Consider the following 24,439-nt stretch of genomic DNA (forward strand, 5'->3'; position numbering starts at 1 on the left):
ACCAGGTGAATTATTTTTTTATCCGGGAAACACGCACCGACCGGCGCAGTCTGTACGCGGACAAATTTGCCACGTGATCCGATACGCGAGCTTGTAATCCAGCCAGCACACGCATTCGCGTAGATCGATACGCAAACTTTCGCCCACCCTCATCTCCCGCCGCCGTACTCCCATACTCGTAAAAGACTCCTCCGCTTGATTCCACGGCATCGTACTTTCTGCCCTCGAGCTCTTTCCTCGTAACCTCTCCCCATGCACACGCTTCCGCGCGCACCCACGCATCCACCTACGGAGGTGCGATTGAATCTCATCTTGATCCTCGCAAGTATCGGACACTTTGCTTGAACTTCCTGCTCTTCACCCCTATGATATTTTCCCTGGTAAATGCAAGCCGGTATCAAATCTGTTCTGATGGTTTTCCATTCAATGTGATAACGAACGAGAGAAAGGAAAACATTCACGACGGCATGCAAGGAAATGACATTTGCGTCGGCGAGACGAAGAATCGAAGGAAATAATTTATCTTCAATTATTATGGCTATGTCTAAGTTAAAACAAAGCAGAGTGTAAAATGGATTAAAATCGTCGAAAGATGCATTGTGAAAAATGTTGTCTATAATAGTACTGTAAAGCAAAATATCGAAAAATTATAACCCGAAATTAAGATCAAATTTATGCCTATATGTAATATTGTAATATTATGTATATTATGCCTATTGTAACGTTTAATAGTGCAAAGTTAATACTTGATATCATGCAACTTTTACCTCATAATATGAAATAACGGTATCAACGAGGACGTGTCAAATGATAACCCTCGACTCTTTGTTGATTGATTATTATTGAGAGAAATTGAATGTCAAATTTAATTGACAGATAGTCCTAATTACCACTCAATCTCGCATATTATTAATATTATAACATTCATTTGGAATGCATCAAGCAGTACGGACGCAGACGCGATCGATTATTTAAATGCTTACGAAACGAATGCGCCGACGGACCCAATTATGTAAATGATCAATAGCAGACATTTTTGGATCGGTATTGCAAGGGATATTATCAAGTGGAAATTTGCCGGGTCGACGTGAGCAAGACAAAAGATTCGTCAAATCGTTAGATAATATTATTATCGCATCGCGCGCGAGCCTCGCCGCAGGCACCAACGCGTCACGATACATTTGAAGCGAACAGGCTGGCGAAACATTTCCCGGATCTTCCCGCCGAGTTATATAACGTCGCAGAACGAAATGGCACGTAATGGACCCGAGATTGTGCCATTTCTATCGAGACAGCCCGATATTTTTCGTTCATATCTCGCCTGTCATATTGGCGATTGACCTGAAAGAAAGAGAAAGAGCAGAGAAAGCGAGAAGTCGAGCCGGCCATAAATTCGCGATCTAAGTCTCTTACGTTCACTGACAAATTGACGTTCTTGCAAAAAGTGTCTCGAACATATCGAGCATGCCAGTATTGCGCGTATATGTATAATAATCAAAGTATATTCGACTTATAAACTTTATGCATGCTTTAACGAATTCCAAAAATATTGTCAGCGCGGTCACAATCGGACTTCCAAAAAGGATTATAAAATACGAAATAACTGTCGCTCTCCAAATAATTACCGAAATTAATCTTCTTTTCCGCAATTAATCCTATAAACTCCCTCGATTCATTCGAATGCCCCACGTTAAAATCCACGATAAAATTTTGACATTTAATAGGTCACTGAACAGAACTGCGATATACGAATCTTTTTTTAGCTAAATCTAAAATTTTATATAATGTCATCAAAATAAGCACAAAAATTTATATCTATAAAAAATCTTACTTTTTTCAGCTATCGCAATCAAGCCCTTATTCCCAAAATCAGTAAATTGGGTCTGTGTGTGCTATTGATAGAAATTGAGACCATTACTCTTTTATAAGAGACACAATCCACGGAGAATAATAAAATATAAATGTTCTTCCTAGGTAGAAACGCTATTATTCGCCAGCGCGGCGGCTTGGGATCAACGTGTGACATCTCCCTCTCGGGTGATTCCACGATGTCGTTTAGGCTTTTCCTAACGCGAATGTACCTCCTGTAAGGTTGCGATAACCGGCGAAAAAACGACTCTATCGCGAACGGACACCCTCGCCGGTCTGGAGAAATCTTTTTCGGGGGAGAGACGATCGGGAGAGATGTACGTCTACGACGGCGTTAAGCAATCCCGTGAGTCCCTCCACCTGATTATATTTCCTTCCATCAGACCGAAATTGCAGCCACGCGAAATTGCGATAGCTACACCGCACTATTTCTTCAGCTCCCAAAACCCAAGGCGTTTGATATTTATAGGAATCCTCTCAACCAAGTAATCAATTTCATTCCTGCGAATCGTTGCGATTTTATTATCTCTTTTCCTTTTCCATTGACGTTAAAATTACTTTTATTAAATAAAGCGAATGTTCAACCGCCAATCATAATAACTTTATGCGCCAAGCGATATTGATTTGCTGACGCAATTGTCATATTTGTCAGAAATTACGTTTCGCAAGTATAGGAAAAAAAATTTAGGCGCTATATCTTAAATTGAACGAGACAAGCCCGTAATTTGTAAACGTCATCAAGAAACACGGTAGTGTCCCGCGCCAAGTAGGTACACGCGAAGCGAGACCGCACCGTGACTCTTTTACGCGAACGCACGAGTTGCGAGTACCCGAGATTTTGAGATCTCAATAACCGCTCAACCGATCAAGTTCTAAGTAGACCCAATCAATATCTTGAGTTTGAATTATATAATAAGAGTGTTTTTATTTTTCCGCCACATGTTTCAGTCACAGCGTCGTATTTCAGATGGATATAGATATCTCACAAATTACGGACTCGCCTTATCGTCATGCCGAATTTCTCAATCACATCGTAGCGTAATTGATCAGCCACCCGGTGGAAATTGGATCGCGCGCGTCAGAGGGATTAAATGTCACGGCCGGTATTTTTCGCGGGCGATATATTTTTCGGTATACGCGGAGAGGGAGATATACACGGTCGGTATATATTTTTAGCTCTCTCGTATCACCACTAACCGTCCTCCCACGTCTTCAAATTGCGTAGGACCGTTGAAACACATATTGATAACAGCATTTCCAACTATCCTGTGACGATGACGCGAGCAACGCCGACAGCCTTAATTTACACGTGTGCCACGCAACGCCACGCCGAACTTTGCGCACGTTGCCTCTAACGGGGAGAGGACGACCTAATTGTTCCGCAAAAGTAAACTTTACTCCGCGCGAATTAGCCAGACACGCCGCGCCGCTCGTCGCTCGTCACAACCTTGGCTGAATTCCACGACCGCGAAACGAACATGACACTTATTGTCGTAGCAAATGTACAGGTGTACACATCCGCGCGCGGAAGGCGCCTTTCATTTACATAGCGAATTACATCCACGTCAGCGGAAACCACCGATGTTACGTGGACCGATAAACTTGATAATGAAAAGTGTAACATTTAATTAACATCGAGCGTTTCATGAAACTGCGAAACGTCGCGTTTGGGATATGCAAAACGAAAAAGAGAGAGATCTCAAGAGCGAAAAACGAACACGCAAGATGTTCGCTTCGCGACTCATTGCGTCGATTAACGACGCTTAATTAAACCGTTTAATCTCCCGTAATTTTTCTTTTGCGCGACGGAGAGATTTTCACGGGAGAGCGTCTCCGCAACTGTTGCTCTCAATTTCTCTTTTATCATTTTCTTTGATACGTCGAGATATTTACTGAACGCGAGTCATCTTCCTTCTTTTTCCTTATTTCCGTGAGAGCGACTGAAATGTGGGAGCAAAGGCAACTTATACATCTTGCGGGTAATTCCACGTCGATTCCGTCGTCGATCGAGGGATGATCGGTTTCGATCAGTGTAGCAGATACCAATGGCAAAAGTCAATTTCTTGTCGGAAATGGCGGTAAAAAAGAACTTAAACAGGCAACCCTCTGTAGCCGTCTCTAATCAAACACTAAAGACGGAAATCGATTCATCGCCGTCGAATATCATGAGAGAGAAAGAAATCATCTCGCGTTTGCAACAGAAATAACTCAAAAAGAGAAATATATCTCCATATTTTACGCGAGTAGGATATATTTTAGTGCCCTACGGCAATACAAATGGCCACCTATCATGGGACCAGCGGAACGCTTTTGCTGAGAACGCGGTATATGGTGCTCGTTCGATTTTGGACGTATCGATTTGCTCGTTACCGTGACAGCCGCTGACAAATCTGTCTCGCAGTTTACGCGGTTTTCTCCTGCGACTTCCATTGTACGGATTTTCAAACGACCACATTGCAGTCGCGAAACACCGTCCGTTATGGATTGCATTCGCCAGAGAATTTTATATTAACTGTCTCGAAAGTCTAGAAAATTCATCTCCGCGACAATTTTTCTTCGATGAAAAATGTGGAGGTACCGAATATAGCAAAAAATTCGAATTATCGGCAAAGAAAAGGCTTCCAGTAAATTAAGTTCTATGCCAGTAAATTAAACCATGCAAATAGATGACAAATGTTTATGTTTGATTTAACTTCAAGTAAAGCGAACAGAATATTTTATAATTTATTTATAATTTAAATGCTAAGTTTAATCTCGAGAGTTAAAAGAAATGACGCTCAATTAAATCTTCGGCAGAAAAAATCAGCAAATTTATCATAAAATTTTAATTTCTAAAAAAAGTTATTTTAATTATAATCTCCTATTAGTATCCTCATATCCAGCGTACAATAATAACAATGAGAATTATTTACGTAAGATTTAAATACGATGAAGGGGAACCAGTCCGTGGCAATGCCGTAACTTCCTTGAGTAACGAAAGGGTTAAAGATTAATTACGTTGTCAGCACTCTACTTGTCCGCGCAACGTCCCGTTTTGTCGGTGTATAAAAGCCTAATTACGGGGGTCTCTCAAAGATTTCTATCAAAGACGAAATTCCTGTTCGTCTATCAAGGAAGGAATTTCTATTCGTCTCCGTCACGGAACGACATTTACCAGAAAATGAAATTTTCGTGTCGCACAAACGACGTCGATGCGATGCATGGCACGTGTGTGTGTGTGTGTGTGTTTGTGTGTGTGCACACGCATCTAGGTATACGACGTAAAAACGATAAAAAAATTACAAGTTGCTCATCCGTGTCACGTGCCTCTACAAAACAGGTTTTCGTCAACGGCGCCCCGTACTTCAGTCCTGGTAAACTTAATTTTCTATGCGCGAGAAGAAGTTCACGTGCTGCAGTTAGGAAATAATAATAAATTGGCTTCGGTCTATGCATGCCTGCGAAGGAGCTCGGGCAAACTTTTCCCTAAAATAGAGAGAAAATATCGTATCCGCTGTCACATCTGCTAAAATACATCTTATGACGTATAAGGATATTTTCTGAGGATTGAATTTGATTAATTAGATGCTCTCAACAATCACACGCTGTAACAATACTTCTTTATACATTTAATTATAAGGAAGGAACACGGAACTTCTTTCCTTAGTCGGAAAAGTTCTACTGCTGTATGCATTTGTCTTATAGTTTCCTTTTTTTCTTCTGAACTCTTGTGCCCTCGTCGAGAACATGTGCAACGAAAGATAAATTTCTACGTTTTAATTTATAGCGACACGATATAACTCACCGTGTATTTCGACTCGATCTTCTCGAATATGCATGCGAGATGCATTCGATTGCAATCTGTCGCGCTAATAAAACGTAAACGGAAAATTTACATTCCAGAACAGATGCAGACGGACACTTCGTCCTGTGTTCTTGTGTGTGTAACGTCGTGAAAATAAAAAAGAGAACATGTATACTGCAAAATGAAAAGGGGAAATATATGCCGCAGTTTTTCCCAACGATATCTCGCACGTGTCTTGCGTCGGCTTACAATTTTTTACACATTTAGTTATACCTGCCAAAAAAAAAGTAACATATAACACACGTTTTAAAATAGCTTATGACGGGGAGATCTTTTTTTCACGTAAATGTAACTGTAAAAATATCATTTATTATAATCAAAATCACTATACACCTCTCAAATATTAAAAATCAAAATCGTAACTCTACACGGAGAGAATTTTCTCTTAAAATTTACCCTGAAATCATGGTAGTTGTGGGACAACATGTACCACCAAGAATTTTATGCCCGCTATTCTGATTAATATTCACCATAATAAAAAATATTAATAGATATCTATTACATAAAAATATAAACTGCGTTTGATTAATTTTACTAAAATATATTAGGAAATTTCAATAATTTTTCAAAATTTACCAATCTGCTTGCTAATTTTTATCACGTTGTTTGTAAAATGTCTTTTGTATATTTTAAATTCCTTGGTTGCCAAGTTGTCCCAAGTTTGTAGTGAATTTAACGGTAAAATATATCAAAAAATTCTTTCCGTGTACTAAATTGAAACTAATAAATATATATTCTAATTGTAACTATGCACTGTTAAATTTATAGTGTCAAATTATACTTAAATTGAGTCATTTTAAATCGTAGGTCGTCACTGCTCCTCCTCAATATGTCATTTAACTAGAACAATGTTAATTCAACTAAACCAATAATTAAAATAATACTGTTTTGTGTTAAAAATTATAAATTTTGACATATGGTAGTTAAAAATAATAAAATGTTATTTAACTCAAGGTATTTAAATTTCATCCTTAATTATAGTATTTAACAGTGTAAATATGTATAACTTATTTTACACCTTACATATACGATTTATATAATTAGTCATAACTATTATACATTGAGCAGCTAATAAACATGCCCCAAATAATTTCTCGTACCGCAAACGCGAGGTAAATCAATCATCGTTTTACAATAATTCAAGGGAAAAGCTCGGATCAAGCAGGTTTATGCTTTTTCCAAGCAAAAGAATTCCCGTAAATTCCTTCACGTACACGTCGGGACAACGTGCAATTCTCATATATAAGATTGGACGGAGTCCTCTAGGACGTCGCGCCAGGATCAACCCGGTGACGTCGAGCATGAATTATCCGCCGTCTGAGCTTGGCACGGAGCGACTTGTAGCATACGACTGTCGCGCCTGCATCTGCCACGTTGACAGACAGCGATGGTCAACAGTTTATATTTGCGTAAATGTTCACTGCAAGATGATAGCCGCTCTATTCAAGCGGCGCACATCAACGTTAAAATCTATTTCTAGCCAAACATATACGGAGAGTATATCCGATCTCTATGTCGACGCTTGATGAATTTCGACACCTGTTCATTCTGCTTCGTTCCCTAAGGATACATTTGAATATGATAATAGGTACATATTTGGCTACATATATTTGACGTATCGTATCAGAAGTCAAAATACTGACATATTATATATACATCAATTTTGATGTATTATGCTTGATGTGATGTATAAACAATTACAAAAGAGCTACTGTTATGACACTGCGGTACTAATTTACTGAATATTTGTTCTCAATATTTTGTGAAATGAATGAACGTGCAACATCTGTGACTACTGATTGGAGCTGAAAGAAAACCGATTACGATGATACACTGAGAAAAAAATTTGTTAATCCCAAAAAATATTTAGTCCGATACGTTCAACTAAATATTTTAGTTAGTTAACTAAACATTAGTTGAATTAAATAATTCTTGATTAAAAAAACTAAATAAATTGTTGAAACAACTAATGTTTAGTTAATTAACTAAAATGTTTAGTTGAACGTGTCGGATTCAATATTTTTTCGGATTAACAATTTTTTTCTCAGTGTATGCATTTGCTTAATTGGATTCTTTCAACAATTACACGCTGTAGCAATACGCGTGGAAATTATTTTATGTTTTAGTGGCGCAGGTGCGAACGGGTCGTATATCTCGTTCTTTTCGGCAGTTAGAGTTTTCAATGGTAAAAAATGAGAAACGAGTAGTGCAAAAAACTTGTAAAAAAATATATATAACGGCTAGGCCCTGCTATCCATCAACGTCAACCTGTTGCAAGTTACGTTATCCCTAGCCGACTAAAACCTACTTTACTCGGAGGAAAGTCGGTTGGCGGTTTTAATCGGTTTAGTTCAATGTCAAACTGGAAATGAGGATTAAACAAGTGCATCTGGCAATAAATGTGCGAATAAGAACACGGATTCTCTGCTTAAAGAATTTTCGCTGAACTACTCATGTTGAGTTACTGAGGAGATGATCGATAAAACTAAATTCTTTTCCTTTTTTAAATTACTAGAATCAGATCTCGGCATAGAACTGTGTAAATATTAAATATAATTTACGTGACCAACAAAGAAAAAGGCCCAACAAGGGCCAATAATCGAGCAAACAGTAGATAGTCAAATTTAAAGTTTATTTCCAATTTCCTATTTGCTCGATTATTGGCCCTTGTTTTTCCTTTGTTGGTTTGAGACACACGAGCGGGATCCTTTTAATGATAATTTACGTGAAGTTACTACTTGACCCCCCTGCGTGCTAATATATCGTGCGTAATTGATGTTTAGAGTCGATGAACGCGTGCACGTAATGAAATTTATTTCGATATTTAAAACTGATCGGGCACACGACGATGGTTCCACCGGGAATATCTCAACCAAAGCCTTCGCGTCGAGAATCGTTCCATTTAAATAGAACCTCAGCGTAAGAGTCCGTTTTTTTCGCGGCTGCCGATTTAAAAACGCTCCCATCCACGTTCTTGCTGATACGCGGCAGTTGGCGGTAGATCGGATCGATGAACGGCGTCGCGTAACTCGAGTGCCGCCTCTCCATCGCACTGACTTTTCAAGCTATTTTTAGCGCAGGACTATTCTCGTGATACTATTTAGCAGCGTCGGCAGGTGGTGCGCGTCCACATCGATGCTGTAACAGCGCGGAGCACACGCAGACTCGCGTTACGCGTTTGAGATTTTTTTTTTCATATATTTACATAATCACAATGTGAACACGAACGCGCGTTCAAGATGACTTTTTATAATTGCATGTCGCGAAGAGAATCCATTAACCTTTAAAGGACGGGCAAGTTTTTTCATGGCTCTTTATGATATTTATTTATAACTTCCAGATATGTGTTAAAGTGTTATACCACGAAAAATAAGCGACTCCTGTGAAACCTAAAATAAGGCTTCCCGTTCTCTATACGGATTAATTACGCACCGGAAATCTTATACGAGATGACGATTGCGCGGGAACGATTTAATCTCTTCACTTATTTGCAGATATCATACACGATACCTTCAATATCATTTTATCTTTACATGTAATAGGTGACTTATCTTACGCAACGATTATATCAAGATTTGCACTTTTCACGCTATTACTTGTTTACATTCTTCGGCAGTGCTAATAAATCATTAATAATTGAACAGTCCACCAGTAAACATCGCTTTCATCTGATCTTCATGACCGGGAACATGTGTACCGTGCGTTTAAACATTATTAATTTTAAAAACATCAGTGGCGCTTAATGCGCACGTGGTACACACATATGCACATATACACGTGCCGCAGGTAGAAAAATCAATATTGCAAACGAGGCGGAATTTACATTGTGAAATTTTCGCTGTACTTCCGCTAAAAAATAACAAGCTCCGGAGGCCTCCAGAGGTTAATCAACGGACAGGAGGGCGAAAATACGGAGGAAATGGGTTACTAATTAAAGCGGTTGTTCATCGAGGATAATGCGCGAGATTGCGCGTTGTATATTTAACGAATATCGTCATTAGCTTGCGGAAATACGTAGCGGCGATTCAAACGTGTGAATAATTCCTGCATATTATAGGGTTCCGGCCTATGAGCGGAACGAGCGAGCGAGCGAGCGCGCAGGGAGAACAACGACGATTGTTTCGCGGCCTCGAGCGCGTAAGTGACGTGGGAACGATCGATTATCGAGCCGTTCGCCGCAACAAATGCGTAAACGCCACGCCGATCCCGCGGGGTGTCCCGGCGTCGTCGTTATCGCCCGTAATCCGCGCGCGTGCCCCTCTAACGAAGCATTCGGCGCACCGACACAGTTTCTAAAACCGTTTAACCCGTTTCCACCGGATCGCCGCGAGTGACAACAATATCGACGTGCACGAGGCCCGATTATCTTCATCTCGTTCACGTATACGTACGCTCGTATCCGCGTTGTGAATAGTCTCGCGTATATCTCGACGGTATATGTATTTCTCGCAGCTGTTTGAAATCGAACGACCCAAAAACGTATCGGATGTACAAGTCGTCGGATGTACAAGTTGTCATTAATTTTATTCTGTTTAGCTTTTATTTTAGAAACCAACAGCTTACTTTAGAGCTACACGTTTTAAGAAAAGCGTTGTTTATATCATCCTTATTATACAAAAAATTATCATCCCTCCGTCGTTACAACTAACGCAGTTTTATTTCGGCTTGTCGTTTAAATTACATTTGCATACACATATATACACATATGTTAAACATGTATTCATCAATAACTAGAAAGAGATAAATAAAAGATGCATTATTATTTTGAAGTAAGCAATCTAAACAATTTAATGGTAAAAGACAAAAAAAGCGTGAAAATAAAAATAAAAAATAATTAAGTTTTTCTCTCTCTTCTTTGCGAGAATACGTTTCGAATCACGTCTACTAGTTTCTACAAGATCTCCCATCGTAATCTCTGCTCGCTCGCGAAAAGAACTCGTGCAATCTACGCAAAAGCGACTGTTTAAACAAATTGGTACATTTCGCGTAATTGTGTATCGCGAAAGCGACGATAGTACGCCATCGCGAGTTAAACGCAATTTGGCCAAACGTCTTAAACGCATATGTTCTCATTTTTTTATTTTTTTGCTACAGTTTCGTTCAAGCTCCGACGGCTACGGCGACGGTTACGTTGCAAAAAGTTGCAATAAACGTAAGTGTTCGAAGGTACGTGCATGTTTATAGACACATGGACAGACGGAGAAATCTTTTTGACGTATCTAGGGCTTAGCCGCCTTGCCGTCAAAACTTCTCAGGTAGACAGAAGAGCGAAGCTGAAAGAGACCGAGCGACAGATAGCTATGGAAATACACTCGCATCCTGCTCGAACAATATAGGCCGATACGATGTATAGACGTACCGGTTGAGGAGGTCAAAGAGTAAAGATTATATGCATAATATATCGGATAATTTAAGCCACGGGTAAATTATCACGGAATTTCGATGCACAAGGTCGAGGTATTAATAGTAATTAGCAGGCATTGCTCTCTCTCTTTCTCTCTCTCTCTCTCTCTCTCTCTCTCTCGTACGGGATATTACTTAATCCCTCAGTTGCGGGAGGTTAATCTACTTGCTCGAAATTATCGACAAGCTACGTAGGAACGTACTGCATGTTTGCGCGACATTTATCCAGATTTCTAAACAGATTATCGTGAAGTCACACAGCGTAACTTACAATTAGCGTAACGTAATTTTCCTCTTCTCTATCATTTCTCATTATCAATATTACTTTTTCGTTTAATGTTAAAACTTGGCGATATCGCGTTATCAATATATATGCACGACTTGACTGCTCTTAAAAATCATGTAATAACGCAAACTATATTATCAAACTATATTTACATTAAGACGTAGCTTTAAAATCTTGATTATTTTGTAAAATATTAAACTTTATAATATTATTACATATGCAGTATATTAGTGTAACAGCTATCTTAATATTCACATGTAACGCGATCAGTATGGATCAGTATGGATTTAAAATTTTTCTATTTATATCCACGAAGCAATTCCTTAAAATCAAACTCTTCTAATCTTACAAATCACTAAAAATCTCCTCCCCCCCCCACAAAAGTGCCTTCTTCTGGCATTACAATCCAAGATGAATTTTAGTCTAACAATTTTTTTTCTATTCACCCGTGTAAGCTGTCCGGCTTCTTTTTGTTAAATTCTTTGCAACAATGAGTTTTTCCATACTAAGGTTATCAACCTTACCTACACACAATCCCCAACCTCTGAAAGACAGTACACGGAGAAAATTTTATAGTAAATATTACTATGGTGTCGCACTAGCTGCGGACCATCGAGGAATTTTAAGTTAAATTACTATGTTTATGGTAAAAATTACGTTATTTAATCGTTTTTAAAACAATAATTATAGTATTTTAACTTGAAATTCCTTGATGGTCCGCAGCTAGTGCGACACCATAGTAATATTTACTATAAAATTTTCTCGTATTTAGAGATGGCATTATTCAAATAAAATTTTATCTAGATCGTTATTTAATTACAATTTCACCCGTGATTTGTATTATTTATTACTTATATTATTTGTTATCTATATTAACTGTATTATGCACTATTTACGTTATTCGTGTTAACCGCAAGGAAAGATTTAAATTGCTATATATGTATATTCTATATAAGCATTAATATGTAATTTAATTTCTTTCTGATTATATGTAACTTAATTTTCTGTTTGATTATACTGAATTTGCTTATTTGCTTTCTTGTTAATATTTTAATATAAATAAAACATATTTCTAATACAAAATGATAATTATTTAGATAAAAATTTATTTAAATTATCGTTTAATCGAATAAATTTTTAATCAAATAAGAATTTATTTACGAATAAATTATGCTTTGCCTTTTATTTATTATCTATTATTCCAATAAAATTTTGCCCATCTCCGTCTGTATTTATAAAGGGATTCTCTCAGGGCAAAATACTATCAGTGAGTATTCTTTGGAAAAGTGGCGATCAAAAATAAAAATCAATTTTTTTGTTAAATTTAAACTCGGATCTTAGAGCCAGGTCTCATTAGAGCAGCATACATCTCACTCCCCGGAAGCATTCCGGAATGTTATTAATCGATGTTTCAATAATCTATGTTCTACGGCTTTTCCTAGAAAATAAAGCATAATCGGTGGAAGTACCATTAATAATATAATTAAATCTGCAGCGGACGTCGGCGTTCGATTCACATAAACAAGGGGTTAGGAGCCGTCGCAAACACGCGCGCGCGCGCCTGCTCATGCCGGGGGATGAAGGTGTAAGGGATGACAATCCAACCCCGGCTACCAGCAGCTACAATGGCAACCAGGGCAAGGACGATTACCACTAGTGTCCCATCCCTCTCTCTCTCTCTCTATCGTGCCTCTTATGTCTCCCACCCTCTTTCGCGAGCATCCTGGCCACTCCACCACCTCTTTTACCTCTTCTCTCCAGCAGCCACTTTTCAAATTTAACCAGTCTCCTGCATTGCATTTCTATTGAATTTGACGGCGCGGGCGCCGCGCTTATCGGAATATCGAGGCTCGATTATCTTCGCGCGAAATTACGAAAGCTGATACGTCGAATAATTTCCCGGTCGTTTCTCGCAATGAGCGAGAGAATTACACGGAATATCCTCTAGAAGAAACTATTTCGCTCAAGTCTTTTCAATTAACGGCTGTTCAAGCTTCCATCAGTTCTTTCTCTCGATCGAGTTACACTTTACACTCGCGCTAGAGTTTACAAGCTTTGTTACTTGCGCTTAAATTACTAATCCCATCAATATGATCAAGGTTGTCCTTTAACGATGTCAGAAATTCAAAATATTACATATATGTATATATATTAAAAATTTGGTAGACCCTGAATTTTTCTGCGTGCGCGCAAAGTTCAATGTATTAAAGTTCGCGAAAGTCCGTTGTATATCGTGCTCTTTCCAATAATAAAACGTCGCTCTGAAATATCGGATTTCGACGCGATATGCTCAGCGAGAGTTTTTTGGCAAGCAACGGCATGCGTTCAGCCGAATGAAATATTCAGCATCGACGTTCGAAGATGAGCGGGGATGTATCCTGCCGATGGAACGGGGGCAACCGACCGGCTTGAAAGCCTGCCAGTGTCGAGTAAATCGACCCCAGAAAGACGGATAAGTTCTTGAATTATGTACAGAGAGCAAATTTGAATTTGACTCTTAGCAAGCCGACGGAGGAGTTCGCGGAGGATAAGCGGTTAACCGGGAACAAAGCGTTGATTCGCCCACCTGAACATTCTCTTCTCGCTTCTGGCGATCGGTATCCGAGAGAATAATTGTCAGTGTGTTATTTATATTTAGCAATATAAATATAATTTCTATAAATTATAATTACTAAATATAAAAATAACCAGCGATTAGATCTTAATATAATGACGAATTTGATTCTCGACGTGCTATATAAATACAAAAAAAGCAATCTCTACAACGACTGTCTCGCCCCTATTTATATATTTAATCAATAAACGTAGGAATTATTTTTATCTGGCATTAACGAGGTTCGCAATCAAAAATGTCGAAATCGGTTTGAATAAATGATCACATAAATGATCACAGGAGTAGAGCAAACAGATGCGTCGGCGTTGGCACACAATGCGCTAATATTTGATCAAGCCAGTTATCGTTTAATTTAATCCTCAGACCGATCGTTTCATATGACCGGAAATTTCCGGAAATAGAGATTTTCACGTTGAACACGATCTCGCTTTTTGCCCCCGCGGAACGTAATCGAGCTCCACCCGCGGTAGCAGCTAGCAGCCGCGAGGATATATGCACGTACTTCGCGTAAGAAATGGGGATAAGTACAAGATGATAAATTAAACTCACTCTCATCGGTCTGCGGCGCGGAGAGGATGGCGCTGTGCTTTTTCTTCACATCTTCCACATTCGTCTGGATCCTATCTATCATTTCGCGGATCTCCTCCACCTGTGGAAAAACACACACGTCAGAGTCAGCAGTTGGCTTAAACTAAACGAACTTTCGCATATTCAAACGAGAGTGATGTAAATCCAAGTTTAAAAATTTCGACGCGGTTGATACTACGTCTAAATTGACATTTTACTTCAAAAGTTATATCTCTCAAAACTGAGCTTGCTTAAATTTGCATAATGATATAATAATAAAATAATATTATAATAAAAGTAAAATAAAAAAAAAATGATATAATAATATAATAATAAAATAAGATTTACATATCTCTTTAAGATTTTTTAATGTTGCAATCCTTAAAAAGCAATTTACTATCGGCTGCTAATATCTTTGACTATCGCATATAGAGCACATAATAAAACAATAAAAAATATTAAAAAACTATCACACGAAAGCATATTTTCGAAATTAATATTTCATCAAGTCGATAGTATTCAAATACAGTCTTTAATAAAAAAAAAAAAATTAAAAGAGTAATGAGAAAATAAACGCTCGATCACATTGCTGATAAAAGTATCCAATTTAAGTAGTCGGGGTCGATACATATACATATTACATCAGACACTACTCTATTTAAGTAGTATAGCCGTAATTACGAGTGGCGCTCGCCGCAAGTAGTACAAACCGCGTTTTGTCACACGATCACGTATACTTGCTCGCGAGGTCACGTATGTTTTCTAAAACTTTAAAAACTTTAAAAAATAATACGAAAATGTGTAAAAACTTACAATAAATTTAGAATATTTCTACCTAAATATTTTAAAATATATATACTTATAATATATACTAATACTTATAAATATACTAATACTTATAATTTACTCCTTAATCGTGATTAGGAATCAGTCAAAAATATCGACATACACTAATTTTCATGCGTAATTATTTTGACATCGATTAAATTAAGATATTTAGGTATATAAAAGTGTTACAATAAAGTAGAACGACTATACATATATGTAGCGCTAGAAAATGTCGTTCCGTTTATCAACACAAAAAAATATAACAAATATGCTCGCCTAATCACATGTTAATTTTATTCGATATGTGACGTCATAAATGGAATAATGTAGGAAGTTCAAAAATTGTTTCGACAAAGTTCGCTGCAAGCTTCCGAGCCGCGGAGAGCTCTTCGCTCTTCGCACGGCTTCAAGAGGAGTTCTTAGCGAGGAGGACTAGGCCGCGATAAATTTCAAAAGCTCTTGTTCGCATATTCTTGGCGTGATCTAATTAGCGAGAGGAAGGAAAATGGTTGATAAAATTCGGCCAATGAGAGACGAAAAGCCGATCCTGGGGCAGCAGGGGAGACTATAATAGGGCTCATTGGCACAAGAAGCAAGTTGGCAATGCGTTCCGTTTATGTATTTATAGCAAAAAAAAACAATGGAAAAGTTATCACAAAATATCTCTTTTATGACATAGGTATTTTTCCCAAAGTTTTATTTATACTAAAAGTATTACAATAGAAAAAGAGAAAACTCTGATTTAAGAGATGGCAAGTAAATTTTCGAGCGTTTCAAGATATCGTATTAATGTTCTTCAGCTTGAGAAGTAAATCAAAGTGATGTATAATTAGTAAAAAGAAACGTTTTTGTTATTATACGACATATTATTTTGAGGAACAACAGTAATTTATTATAATAAAATGACTGAAATCAAACGTATATAGGGACGGGGTATGTTGGCTCATATCAAGAGACGCTTAGCTTGACTTGTTGTTGCCGCGCGCGTGAGACCTATGTATGTGATTTGCTACCTACAATGCTGATAGAAGCTAGATATATATTTATATTAATATTTTTATGTTGAAGAAAGCTACATTTAGAATAGTTTACAATTGTTATTCTGCAACAGTATTTTGCTATTCGATCATTACAAAATAACTTTAAATGATACAATCTTTATCAAGAAGTACATATCTGTTACCCGTTTTGTGTTTCTATTACGTTTTCATTAATTTAACATGGACGCATAGCCAACTTACCCTACTATCGGGGCAAGTTGGTTACAATGCAGCATGTTCGTATTTCACTTATTACAAAGAAACTATACAGTATACAGGGAGCGTTCCAGGCATGAAAATGAAGAGAAAGATTCTCTCTATCATATTAGTACTATTTAATCATGATAATTAGTTGTTTAAAAATTCAAATGCCGAAAATGTAAAAACAGTGCCAACGAGCCCCGGTCTCCTCTAATGGTGCACCTATATACGTAGCGTCGTAAAACCAGACGAAATCTCATCGATTTGCTTCCTGGAAAGAAGGATGCGCTTCCTCACTCCTCCACTCCTTTTCTCACACAATTTGATGCGATTTCGTCTGACTCATCGGGATTTTTCCATTGCTTCGTCGTAAGACAGATGAAACGATGTCAGACACTAGCCAGCGTTGTCGTCATCGAGGACGACAACGGCAATCTGGGATTTCGCCAGAGAAATTCGCCGACAGGAACTCGAAAAAGTCAGTCACGTACGGATATAACTATCTCGAAGAACAATTTGTAACGTTAATCCGTAAAAACGTTAACTACCTACTTCGGTCCAGATCCGCTCGACTTTAATCTCTTTAATAGCAGGCGCGCATGATGATGAGAGATAATCGATGGATAGAGTAAAGCGTGACATAATTTTAACGATTAAGTTAATCCTAGAAGCCATACACTGAAGCATATTACTTATATTGCCATACTTCTAAAGTCTACATTACTCACGTAGTTTCTTTTTTAACATAATTACTCATATATAAGGGTGTATTTTACCATCAGCCAACATCATCCTATCAATTTTTATTGTTCGATCTCTTTCGACGATTTACGATTGAATAAAGATTGATAACATTCTATATATCTTCTAGATAAAAATAAATGCTTTTCTTCTCTAATTGTGAAACAATTTGTGCGGCATTCAATCAATAAAAAAAGTTTTACTCTGTGAATTTAATAGAATTATAAAGTTTGGGCGTATTTTACATTCCGCATGCGAGTAATGTAGGATTAATAGCCGTTGTAAATAAAGTTGAGATCAACCGCAAAAAGTGTATGAGAATTAGTGAGATTAAATTCAATGAGAACACTCATTTTTGGCAATAGAATTGTAGGTTTGCCAAAGGAGTCTTGAGACCATCGTGTCTCGAGACTCTACTCGTGTTTCGTCGAAGTCAAAGAAGCTCGATCGCTCGGTTTTCGTGAAAGGATAACGGTAACGGTAACAAGATAGGTGTTCGATACCGAAGAAAGTGCGAGCTCCTGTCAAGAGCTCTTTCGTCGTAGCTGGTACACTCTTGTCGACACACAAAGCGTTGCTCCGTATAGGAACGTGTCTCGTTAGTGCCATCCTGCATCATTCGCGGCGCATTCTCGCAAGCGTGCCGTTTTCAACCCGCTCGATTGCACGCCCGTGCCGTGGCTCGCCTATTCGGGCGCTTCCCCCGTTACTTCCTCGCGATTGCATAGTGCATAGACTGCATCGCGTTTACATACACAGGGGTCGGGACACAAGCGCGAGCTTCGTAGAACGGACGGCCTAATGGCTGCTACGACGACACATTTCGGCATACCCGAAACGCGCGCGATATATCGCGGCGGCACGTCTACGTATCGATTTCGCGTTAACCCCCTCAAGACCGATATTTTTTGCGCGCCGCCGTTAGAATGGAATTCCCTCGATGTAACTCTCGATCTTACCGTCTTCCGGAGAATGTCGAAACGAAAAGAAAGATTGAAATACTTTCGCGTATTCCAAAATATTTGCGTGTATTTCGCGTCGTATTATTATTTTTACATTATTCGTAAACAATTAATGTACAAGTATATTATTAATTGTAGACCGTAGAACACAATTTCATTGAATAATTATGAAATACGAGTATATTATATTATACCGTATGTTTTCTCGAGTATAATATCAATGCATCGGTATTTATTATTATTCTCCATTTATTGTGTACTCGGTGCTTATTGTATGCTTCATAAAGCGTTATTTAAACTATATATTGTATCATTTTCAGGCTCTTATTATCACAAGTTCTATTACACTGTTCAACGAAAAATTATTTTTCTTAACACAAGAAGGAGAACAATCATTTCCTATAGTTTTTTAGACGCTGAATATGGAATTTTGGACGATCCCGTTAAACCAAATACCAAATTGCTCTATCACGTCACAATTCTGAGAAATTTGCAGTTAAATTTGCGAAAAAGGGCTATTTTACAATAGTATATTTTGGCATATTATGACTAGAATATATGATGTTTTAAAAAAGTTTTATTGCAATCAAAATTAAGTATGTTGTTATAGAACTTTCAGGTCTTAAAAGGAATTTGTTGTGTCAACATGGTTAAAAAGATATTAAACATTAAAATAAAGTCTATTGCGTCAAAGTTGCAATTTACATATAGACTATTAAGCATCTATAAAGTTTTTTAACTAAGTTATTCAAACCCCCTAAGGGTTTTTCAGATGGCTGAATACTAATCCGATGTCAAAGTTAATAAATTTAAAATGGCGGAGCTAACATGGAAAATTAAAAATGGTCAAATTTTTAATTTTAATATCCGCCATCTTGGCTCCGCAACTACAGGAAACGATTATTCATATTATTGTACACTTTTTTGTTGAACAGTGTTATTAACAAACATTTAAGGGGATCCTAAAGTGAAGGCTGAACTTCCTCGACGTCGGTAATGTCAACATTTCTAATTCTGTTTTCTTGTCATATATCTATATCTGTCCTTGTCTAACGAGAGGCATCTGTCTTTGTTCGATTACTGCGCCATCTCTTGCCACACGCAATATTGCTTATCCTGTCAACCTGAATGTGCTTTTGCACATATAAAAGTTATATAAAGTAATCTTTTTTTCTAGGTTTTCAATCTTAGATCTAATTGCACGATATTGTTCTTAAATGTTGTCCCTAGGTCATGCCGGTCTAATTTTGTGGATATTTATCGTGGAATTTTTGTACAAAGCAAATATTGTCGTTACGTATACCAAAAATTAACAAAAATATTAATTTTTTTTTGTTTTTGATATAAATTTGATCACCATGACCTAGATTTTGATGCGTACTTTAATTCTAGACAAGAATTTTGCATTTCTATAAAGTCAATTAAAAGATTAGTGCTAAGAAAAAAAGCCGGTATTACAGACGGCTTTAGGATCCCCTTAATACCAAATTCAGTAAAAAAAAAACAATTATTCATAATATCAAAAGATTTGAAGACCTAGATATAAACATTGATGAAAAAATCGACGATTCCAAATATGGCTGGATAAAGGATGTGCAAAAACGGAATTACATATTTAGTATATCTCAAACACATATTTCGCATATTTCGAGATTAGAATTTCCAGGCGTACAGTTACGGTCGGAACTTACTGCGAGGAAGATATTTATCCTCCGGGTTCTGTCTACAGAAGGAAGATTCCGGAAGTTTATTTCGCGATCCCACGCCTGGTGCGTAAGTTCCGTTCCCGGTCGCAGTACGCTCGCAAAGTTCGCGAAAATAAACGGTAATATTAAACGCTCGCAAGGATGACGATAATAAGCTTGCGCGCGATTACACGCGCGAAGGAATTTTGCGTCGTCGGAGTTACAACACTTTGCGTTCAAGCACGTTTCGCTCCTCTTATACCGCATCGCTACTGTAGAAGCCCTAATCGATTTTACTAAGAGGGCGAAAATACAGATTTAACGATGAAAGTTCAGATTTAGAGGTACGTATATAGGAATAATTGCACAAAATGCAAAGAGCAAAGAAACTTTTACAATAATGATTAGAATACATTGAGCTCCGAATGCGTTGGATGTAATCTGGGTTACTATATCAAGTTATCAAGAGGCACGGTAGTGTCTCGCGCCAAGTACACGCGGAGCGAGACCGACCGTGATAAACATTGACGCAAAGATATTAAAAAATATATATATTAAAGTCTTTTATATCGATCGTTTGAGACGATAAAGTTTACCTGGTGCAAAAGAAAATTTATCCACGCACGTCACAATTAGAACGGTTCTCGAAAATGAAATTCGTATCAATAAATTATTTGCTAAACAAATTTAAGATATTATTTAACAAGAAATATTGATTCGAGTTTGTGAACACGGAGAGAATTTTTCGTTAAATTTTACCGTTAAATTAACTACAAACTTGGGACAACTTGGCAACCAAGAAATTTTTGAAATATACAAAAGATATTTTACAAACGTAATAAAAATTACCAAGCGGATTGGTAATTTTTGAAAAATTATTGAAATTTTACTATATATTTTAGTAAAATTAATCAAACATATTATATATTTTATTGTAATAATAGATATTAATATTTTGTATTATGGTAGATATTAATCAGAATAGCAGCTCGCATAAAATTCTTCATATACATGTTGTCCCACAACTATCATGATTTTCAGGGTAAATTCTAAGAGAAAATTCTCTCTGTAAAGAAATTACTGTAAAGAAGAAGGAAAGTAATATTACTTTGGGCTTTACACGTTGTAAGTGAAATGGTTTAAACCCTTTTATATCAAGATGAGATGAAATGAGAGAGAAAGGGAAGAGAGGGAAGGAGAGAGGGAAAGAGAGAAAAAAGATGCGTAATGATTCCGTTACAATTCTGAGCAAAGTTATTGTACATGCGATTAGCTTCTCCGAAATATAAAACGAGCATTGCAGAAAAATTAAGAGCAACGGCAACAGTAATGCCGGAATTACGATGAACTTAACGTAACGGGACGCGACGGGACGCGAAGTAACGTAAAACCTAAACACATTGTTTTTATATGCGGCTGATTACGATCGACTTTACGTAACGCATATAAAAACAATGTGTTTAGGTTTTAAGTTACTTCGCGTCCCGTCGCGTCCCGTTACGTTAAATTCATCGTAATCCCGGCATAATAGTAAAAAAATTAACGTCATACCGCAGATCTCAACGCTATATAACAGGAAAATAACACGGAAATCCCAGATGATGGAGCGCGTAAAAAAACAGCGGGGAATAAAGATGCGAAATGAAACGGGGTACGCGATGCAAGCGGAATGGTGACGGAACGCGGTGAAAATCAATCTAACTTGGCGCGCGCAAACTTTCCGCGTGCGCTTTTACGACTATCCATTTACATGGGAACGCGAGCGGCGTCCCATCGCAAAAATTCCTTCGACCTGTTGGAAAATATCGCGACAGGATCAAGCGGAAATTCTGTGACGCTCGTATATGTGTCGGCAGCAATCGACGATGAAATTTTACCACCGGACCATGGCCGCACCGTTGTGGTTTTATTAGCAATATAAATACGCGGCGACTGTTATACGTGCCGAGCGGAACACGAATTATTTATCGACGCGTAACGATCGTTTGGACGATTTGTCGCAAATTTCGCACGGACGACAAGCACGTGTTATGCATATTTAACGATCAATGGTCAGCTCTTTTGCATACTTTTTTTCTCCTTTAAAAGGTACGTAGGCAAAAAGATAAGCAGATAAGTCCACAAATTTTTCAATTCGGGGGACAGCTGTAATAGTTCCTCTCGTATACAGCGCAAATTGATATAATAAATTTTGTTAGCGCCGTATGCCGGATGTATAAGCAAAATCCAGGACCTGTGTAGGTAGAAACTAGTGCAATAAATCTCGGCAGCAGATAGGTACCTAAGAACACGTACGAGTAAGAATTTCATTGTGAGCACACGAGCTTTGTTAGAGAATTAAATAAGTAACATTTTACCTACGTGTTTCCAACAAAGCAGTATCAAGCTAAAACAACAAGTGACGACAATGCAATTGTTGTGAAGAATTTGAAAGTATAATGATGATATTTAATACAATAAACGCGAATAATTTACATCGCAAACCGATTTATTTTTGCAGTTCCGTGATTAAGCTGAATTCAATCTTTGTTAGCGTAAAAGTTTTTATTGCAAATGTTCTCGGGGATCTTCCATCGCTTTTGATATTTAACTAATTTGGATCAGTTCACGTATCTCGTATTTAACGGAACTATAATAATACATTTATCCGGATTAGTCAGAGAAAAATATATTTTGAATTGTATACATATATACTTTGTATAGACATAAATACTTTGTCAGCGACTACGGTACCTATAGAGTTAATTTTCTAGTTAATTTGAAGTTGATTTAAAGAATGTTGTATTAACGCAGATCAGAATTCATCTTCGATACTTATCGAATCATCCGCTCGTGTATCGCTAGTCGTACAATCATGTATGTACATCCAATTTGAGTCCGCGATTTGAGACTACAATCCGCGGTTACGTAATGCGAAGCGAAGCGACGATACCAATGCCGGCATGTAGCGCTTATCAACAAAAACAATTGGTATACCTAATGTCGCTTTGGTTCTCGCGCCGCGAGTCCACATCTGCATTTGAATTGCCTGCGCCCCGACGATCGCGTCGCGTACGTATTCGACCGCGTTCAAATCCGACGTCCGCGGCACCCGATTCCCTCTCCCTTCCCTGCCTCGCCCCGTCCGGAGCGGTGGATTCCACGAGCGTTGTGTTTTCCACCGTTAGAATTGGGACCCTCGTAAACGTCAAACGCACGCAACCGCGAATGTCGACGAAACGACCGCGTGAGAAATGGCGTACTGTTCGCGATAATTATTACCCAGCGCCGGCAATGAACGAAATTGTACGCGATAATTATAGCCGTGCGTTATCTTGGCGCGCTTCGATGCCTCCCTTCGTCTTTAATCGACGGTGAACTGGTGTTAACGCGGGAAATTCGTTTAGACAGATATCGAGGTAACTTTTAATTAACTAACATCCCCGTTGCAAAATTACTCGATAAAATTACTCGGGAAACTGTGGACGAGCATAATGATTTCGACGGATTACTGCACGGATAAGAAGCGAATGCTCTTAAAAGTGGATGCAGAAGCATTTGCGGAAGAACGCAAAGCAAAAACGTGTCTTATATTTCGCAGGAAATAATCTCTTACTATACATTTTCCAACATTTATCCGTAAACGGGTCGTATGAATATAAATGAAGCGGATGCCATTAGTAGAACCAATCCGTTTCAAAAACACGAAGTAGTTTTTGAAGAAGAAAAGTAAATATCCTACGAGTGATTAATCTTCCTTATGATGCGAATAATCTTTCCTTTAACCGGACTCCTCTCTTTAATTTATATTCGCATTTGTTCTGGTATTAATATTACTAACAGATTACAGTCAGCAAGATGCAAATATATAAAATGTATGTAAAAAATAAAATATGTTTTACATATTTTAGAAAATATTTATACAATATATAAAATATATTTATTTTGTTCTCTTTCAAACCGTATTTGATAAAAATGCACGATTAATTAAAACGCCTTTATCGTTTTCCGATCTATTTTTTTTTAATTCGCCGAGGAATGAAATAGTTCTGATTACGCGATACCAGGTTATCCTGTATTCCGAGAGTGACATCTCTTATCTATGACAACAAATCACTAGCTCGCGAGAAAAACGGCGTATCAGATAAAGGAACTTTTTTGCTTCGAGAGAAGGGGAGGAGAGCGGCTTATTACCGCTTGCGTGACAAAGCTTATGTACGCAAGAGAAAATCACGTGCTCGCTTCACTATTAAAACTTAAATTAACGGATGCAACTTTATATTTTTGCGAACGTATTTATTCTGAAAGTAACGGGTACCTGTTTAAATTAACACAAAAACGATGCAAAACTTGATCAATTTTCCGCGCGACGATTATTCGATACGATCCTCGAAATATGTATATAATTCGTATATAATCA

At 37.7% G+C, this 24,439-nt stretch overlaps 1 protein-coding gene across 5 annotated transcripts in view; it reads right to left on the reverse strand.

The window, feature by feature from the left end:
* Positions 1 to 24,439, reverse strand: part of LOC112457082 (syntaxin-1A) — a 92,844-nt gene that overhangs the window by 57,600 nt on the left and 10,805 nt on the right. For all 5 annotated transcript variants that reach the window (XR_003041054.1, XR_003041055.1, XR_003041053.1 and 2 more), the window contains exon 3: positions 14,566 to 14,665. Coding sequence is in view for 2 of the 5 variants with exons in the window: in XM_025019961.1 (XP_024875729.1) it covers positions 14,566 to 14,665 (100 nt within the window). In the remaining 3 variants the exon portion in view is untranslated. The remainder of the gene's footprint in view (positions 1 to 14,565; positions 14,666 to 24,439) is intronic.

This window comes from Temnothorax curvispinosus, unplaced genomic scaffold, assembly GCF_003070985.1.
Source record: "Temnothorax curvispinosus isolate PA1 unplaced genomic scaffold, ASM307098v1 QBEX01007502.1, whole genome shotgun sequence".
Classification (NCBI taxonomy): Eukaryota; Metazoa; Arthropoda; class Insecta; order Hymenoptera; family Formicidae; genus Temnothorax; species Temnothorax curvispinosus.